This window comes from Hemibagrus wyckioides, linkage group LG25 (genome assembly GCF_019097595.1).
Source record: "Hemibagrus wyckioides isolate EC202008001 linkage group LG25, SWU_Hwy_1.0, whole genome shotgun sequence".
Classification (NCBI taxonomy): domain Eukaryota; kingdom Metazoa; phylum Chordata; class Actinopteri; order Siluriformes; family Bagridae; genus Hemibagrus; species Hemibagrus wyckioides.
The window spans coordinates 19,370,892-19,376,822 of NC_080734.1; the positions used below are offsets into that span (position 1 = coordinate 19,370,892).

At 42.7% G+C, this 5,931-nt stretch overlaps 1 protein-coding gene across 4 annotated transcripts in view; it reads right to left on the minus strand.

Moving 5' to 3' along the window:
- Positions 1-2,690, minus strand: part of si:ch211-63o20.7 (Serine/threonine-protein kinase pdik1l-B-like) — a 10,702-nt gene extending 8,012 nt beyond the window's left edge. Inside the window, exons 1-3 of one of the 4 annotated variants that reach the window (XM_058378494.1) lie at positions 2,523-2,690; positions 2,197-2,287; positions 431-1,105 (exon numbers count right to left, since the gene is read on the minus strand). In XM_058378494.1, coding sequence (XP_058234477.1) covers positions 431-1,045 — 615 coding nt within the window. In that variant the 5' untranslated portion in view covers positions 1,046-1,105; positions 2,197-2,287; positions 2,523-2,690. Of the gene's footprint in view, positions 1-430; positions 1,106-1,543; positions 2,169-2,196; positions 2,326-2,522 lie in introns of those variants that run through there. The other 3 variants (XM_058378495.1, XM_058378496.1, XM_058378497.1) reach the window with 3 other exon arrangements.
- Positions 2,691-5,931: the final 3,241 nt, after the last annotated feature.

A 5,931-nucleotide genomic window follows, 5' to 3' on the forward strand; every position in this document is an offset into this window, starting at 1 on the left:
GAGACACCCTAAAAGAGGAGGACGAGCTCACATCTCTGAGTCTTGTTTGCACTTCTGAATGTTCTGACCTTCATCTGCAACCAAAAAACTGAGCTTCAGTGAATAAGTGGTGTGTGTGTTCTTGATGTTGCTGCTAAATGAGTACATGACAGGTTTTGTCAGTTTATTGGGTTTCTATTATGAAGCACAAACACTGTTCTGCAACTACAGGTTACACAATCATGCATAATGCACAGAAATTGTGGTTTGGTCGTTTCACTGTGTTTGTGTGCTAATTATAAACACAACGCATTAAGCAAGAGCTCCACAGATGTTTCTCTGTTGCAGCTGTTATGGAGTGAAACACTTGAACTGAGTGACACACCTGAACTGAATTATACGTCATGTGACTCTAGCAGTGTGGAGGATTAGAATAAATAAAGCACATCACCTTGACGACCGGACCAGTTTTGTTTATGCAGACGAGCACGTTGGCCGGTTTCAGATCCCGGTGCACGATCCCCAATCCGTGCAGGAAAGTCATGGCGCTGCTGAGCTGCCGAACCACCACGTGATTCCTCTGCATGTCTGGCTGTCTAGACAGTATGTACTGGTTCAGGTCTCCTCCATCGCAGTACTCCATCACCAGCCACAGAGCCAAGCATCGTTTCGTAGACTCCCCTTCAGGCCCTGAGCTCCTCCTGGACCTGTCTGTGTTCCTCACTTGGCTTTTAGAGTCCTTGTCTACGACCCTTCCTTTGAGGGCGCTCTCCACGAGGTCCAGGGGCAGCTTATCAGATTTGAGCGGCTGCAGCGTTTTTGGGCCAGTCTCCAGTAGGCAGTTGTGGAGGGCGATGACGTTCGGGTGTCTCCTCCCGGTGGCTCTCATGGCCCAAAGCTCCTGCAAATAGAGTTCAATGCTTTCTGGGCTGCAGCAGGGCAGACGTTTGATAGCCACCGTGTCTCCTCTGCAGCCCCACCATCCTGTCTCCATCACATGACCCTCAAACACCACACCGTAGCTGCCTCGACCCACTTCGCGCTGCAGCCTGTACACCTGCTCCATGACAGACGCCTACACACTCCCCGGGTTAGATGTGGCACATGACGATGATGAGTGCTTGAGCTGCGACAACAGGAAAAAGATGTTTACCTCAAACCACAGCTGATCATTTCAACACTGATATCTAGCTGTCAGACCAAAGGAGCTAAAATAAACACAAACTAAAGTGTGAGCTGATATTTTACTGAAAGGCGCACAATGAGCTCAATACTAAGATTAAGTCTTGGATTTGTCTTGATGTGTATGTGATGAGGGTGGATCGCATGGAGATCTTCTCCATGCAATTCATACAATCATTAGTGTTTTTAATCCTCACACCAGGTGTGGATCATCCTGACCTCACCGTGCTGCATTTTCATATGACTTTTATCATCTAGATTCTAGACATCAGAATCTAGACATTAATCATGAGGTTTTGCTCAGAACACTTCAGCTGCATCCTGCTGCTGTTTATTTTCAGCACACGTCCGTTTTACAGTGTTGCCAGATTGGGCGTGTTACCTCCCAATTGGGCTTCTTTGGTCACGTCCATCCATCCATCCATCCATCCATCTTCTATGCCCGCTTTATTCCTAATCAGTTTTGAATCATTGGGTGAAAGGCAGGGGTATACCCTGGACAGGTCACCAGTCCATCACAGGGCCTCATATAGACAGACAACAACACACACTCACTCCTATGGGCAATTTAGAATCACCAATCAACCTAATGTACATGTTTTTGGACTGTGGGAAGAAACCGGAGTACCCGGAGTAAACCCACGCAGGCACGGGGAGAACACGCACATGCAACTCCACACAGTAAGGCCCCTGCCTGTTCGAACCCGGGATCCGAACCCAGGACCTTCCCACTAAGCCACCGTGCTTCCCCTTGGTCACGTCGAACCGGGAAAAAAAGCACTGGGCTGATTTTTGATGCAACTGGCGGGTTTTTATTTTTGACTATAAACATGATATTTTATTAATTAAGTCCCTATAAAAAGGTAAGCGTGTTATTCTGCTATAAATTTCTGACGTCATATTTGATAATTAAATAAAACCTTTACAGGTAGCTGTGTGTCTAAATAGTTCCCTTTGCACTAATCCATTTGTTTTGAACTTTCTGTTTGTTATTGTATTAGTTATCACAGTATGCATGTTGGGCTGGACACCGACCTTGAAATGCAGTCCAATCTGGCAACCCTGGCGTTTTATTCAGTACCCATGGCTGCGGCGCGTGCACTTCCGCTGGCTTTATCTAACACATCTGTGTGAAATAAACATCGACTTCATGTCCAATCGGTGCTGAAGAAATATATTTAATATGTCGATATAGCCTGTTTTAGATCTTTAGACCTTGAAAAAAAGTACTGTTAATAAAAATAAAGTTTTACAGTGTAAACAATTCATCCATCTAGACCTACAGACAGTGTTGCTAGGTTACGACCATTTTAAGGAAGTAAAAGCCGTGTTAAATAATAAAGCTCTGTTATTAAACTCACCCATGGGAAACACTCGAGTGAACGCTGTCAAAGCTCCATTTTTACTCATACAGCACAAGAACGCCATAAATTAAGCTCCTATATCTGTAAACAAAACTCAAATAAACAACATAAAAATATCACCTGCCACTGCACTTAGCGGAACCTTCAGAGCTTCCCGCTTTAGACTGATTCTGCTCTCCTATTGGTCGCAGAGGCATGTACGCGACTGACCAATAAGCGCCGAGATCGTCACTAAGGATTCAAACCGACCAATGAAATGAAGGGACGATAAAAAAAACTTCCTGGTTATTGCAGAAATAAACAAACAGATGATAACAAAATAAAAATAAATAATAACTATAAACAAACAAACAAACAAATAAATAAACATAAAAAAAATTCATCCGCTTAAGTTGAGCTCATAAATATCTGGACAGTGTGAGCATACGTGTTGATGTGACGTCACACGGCTTTGTGGTGTTTTGAGCGGGAACATTTTCGCGAATATGCAAATAAGATCTACATCTATGTAAATATGTACATCTATCCAGTTTAATTAATTAATTTACTGATGAGGAAAAGACTACCTCATGATAAGGAGGGAACAACAATTCTGTTGCCAGATTTATTCCACAGTCAATCCACTGTGTTTATTTATAATTCTTTACCTTTAGTTATCATGGTCAGGGTTGCAGTGGACCTGGAGAATATCTCAGGAACACACTGAGAAATGAAGTGGTTAGTCCAGCTCAAGTCCACTTAGGGGTAAATTGATCGGTCACTGATACCAGCATATTTCTTTTTTTAAATCAGAAGAAACCTATACAAATTGTTGTAGTGTAGAAATGTGGGTCAGTTTAGAGAGAGTCTAGACTGACTGAAGCCATTACAGTTTTTGTTTTTCAACAGTCCAGACTTTTTATAATGTATTATAATGACTAATAATATACCCTTTGTACATGAAGTGTAAGTGAAATAACCATTAACAACAATCTAGGACTAGTAACAGCTCTACAGTTTCAACACTCTGTAATCAGCAATACGCAAATGACTGGAAGAGATGAAATGTAATGCCTTCCTGCTGGCTCCACTGTAAACTGCTCCAGTGTGACACCAATGCTGAAATTTCTAAGCACATCACAACCAAGCCAATCTAGGTGTATTAATTGGTGAGCTTATTCTAAATAAGTGGAAGCTTGTATGGAAGCTATCGTGTTTCTTAAGTGTAGCTTTCAAAACCTATCACAAGGTTTAATTTGGATTTTCTATATTAGTTTCAGAGAGAGACAGCTTTCCAGTCTGTTTAACATCCCTGTGTATGAATTCAGCTTGGAAACAGGGATATTTTGGCTCCGACGTGCCATCTAGTGAATGGTGCATTTAATCCTCCAGATGTACATAAGATGATGTGAACAATGGCACTTGTGCTGCAGCTGCTTCTGTGAACACACTCAAAATCACGCGTCAAGTGTAAACCAGACTCCTCTGCTTCGCATTGGGCCACATCACACCACCCCAGCTGGTATTTTCCTGTAACATCATGCCAGGTTGCTCTTATGTATCATGGCTGGACCTTGGTGTGATTATTGAGTCCAGTCTCTCAGCTGAAGCTCATGTAGATAATATTACAAATATCATCTCTGAATTATGGCCAAGATAAGAAATATAATTTCAAGACAAGTTGCAGAAAATGTTATCGCCTTACTGGCAGGATGTTCCAGTACTGTAAGTGAATAAACAAGCACCAGTTAGCACAGGATGCAGCATCCACTTGAACCTCCTTACACCTTACTAGTACCAGAAAGAAATATGACCAGCTTACCCCTATCTTATCCACACACCACTTTTGGACTGCTAGGATCCTCCGTGCCTACATTGATTAAATAGTGCAGGCTTTTTATTGGGACCTAGAATAACAAGGACTACAGCACAGGCAGGATCTACTTTCATACAATACAAATCACAGCCAAGCCATACCAAGCACCTCTGCCTTGCCAATAGTCCCAGATTGGCATGTTGTCCTTTCCCTCTGCACACTACTTAGGGTGGCAGTTAAGGCTCTATGTTGGGAAAAGAGGGCTAATGGCCTAGTTCAAGGGCCACTGTTGAGTTCTTAACCCTCTCTGCTCCATAGAACTGTATCACGGCTGACCCTGTGCACTGACCTCATCTTTCTAACAAGCTGGGATATGCGCAGAACATTTCACTATGCTGTAATGTACATGTGACAAATAAAGCCTTTTTCTAAAGGTGCAGATCTGGACTGGTCAACTGGGATATTTGAACGCTTCCCTCCTACTTTGTGGAGTGGCTGGCCGCTTTATGTCCCATGATGTCCTCATGCTTGTGCTATATTCAGAGTCCCTGCTTGCACTCTATGCACAGTGTACATCCATCTGAAGTGTGTCTCACGAGGTTTCTTGCCTTTTTGTCCATGCCTGGTCCATTCTGATACATGGAGACTCTTTCACCTGAGAGTCACTTGCTGCTGCTGAGGATACGACCCTGCATGGACAGCCTAAGGTGTGCCATGAGGTTGCTGTTGATGATACCACACAGATATCCTAAAGATGACCTGGTATCTGTGTGGTATCCATGTATTTCTGTAAAGCTGCTTTGTGGCAATTGTTAAAAGTGAGTTTTAAAAAAATGACTGAATTGAATTGTGGATGCTCTCACTTAAACAGCCTAATGATTGCACTTACTAAAATCTATTCTCGAGTCTCATTCATTATTCAGTAGATAATTTCACTTGGATATTAAAGACTTAAAAGTAAAGCTCTACTGAAATCCAAAATCACCCTGATGCTAACACTGAAGATCTTTCCAACACACCTAGCACTGATTTACTCTATAGTATACAGTGGTAGAAGAGTAATGATTTATATTTGAACTATTCGGGGTCTCACCCTGAGTCTGGTTCATCTAAAAAATTTCTTCCTCATGTGATGAACTGAAATCTATATGTACAGTGATGTCCAAAATCCTGAGATCAGACTGAAAATCACATGATCGGATGACACTCTGATGGATTTGATCTAACATAGATAACTTTTCACAGGTTTTGCACTAACTTGTAACGTCCATGCCAGCTTACACCGCTAGCACTGTCACATCATATAAAGGGGGAAAGACACTATATGGCCAAATGTTTTGGGATGTCTGCCTTCACATGCACATGAATGTAATATGGAGTTGTTCCACCCTTTGCAGCTATAACAGCTTCAACTCTTCTGGGAAGGCTGTCCACAAGGTTTAGGAGTGTGTTTATGGGAATTTTTGACCATTCTTCCAGAAGCGCATTTGTGAGGTCACACACTGATGTTGGACGAGAAGGCCTGGCCCTCAGTCTCCGCTCTAATTCATCCCAAAGGTGTTCTATCAGGTTGAGGTCAGGACTCTGTGCAGGCCAGTCAAGTTCCTCCAC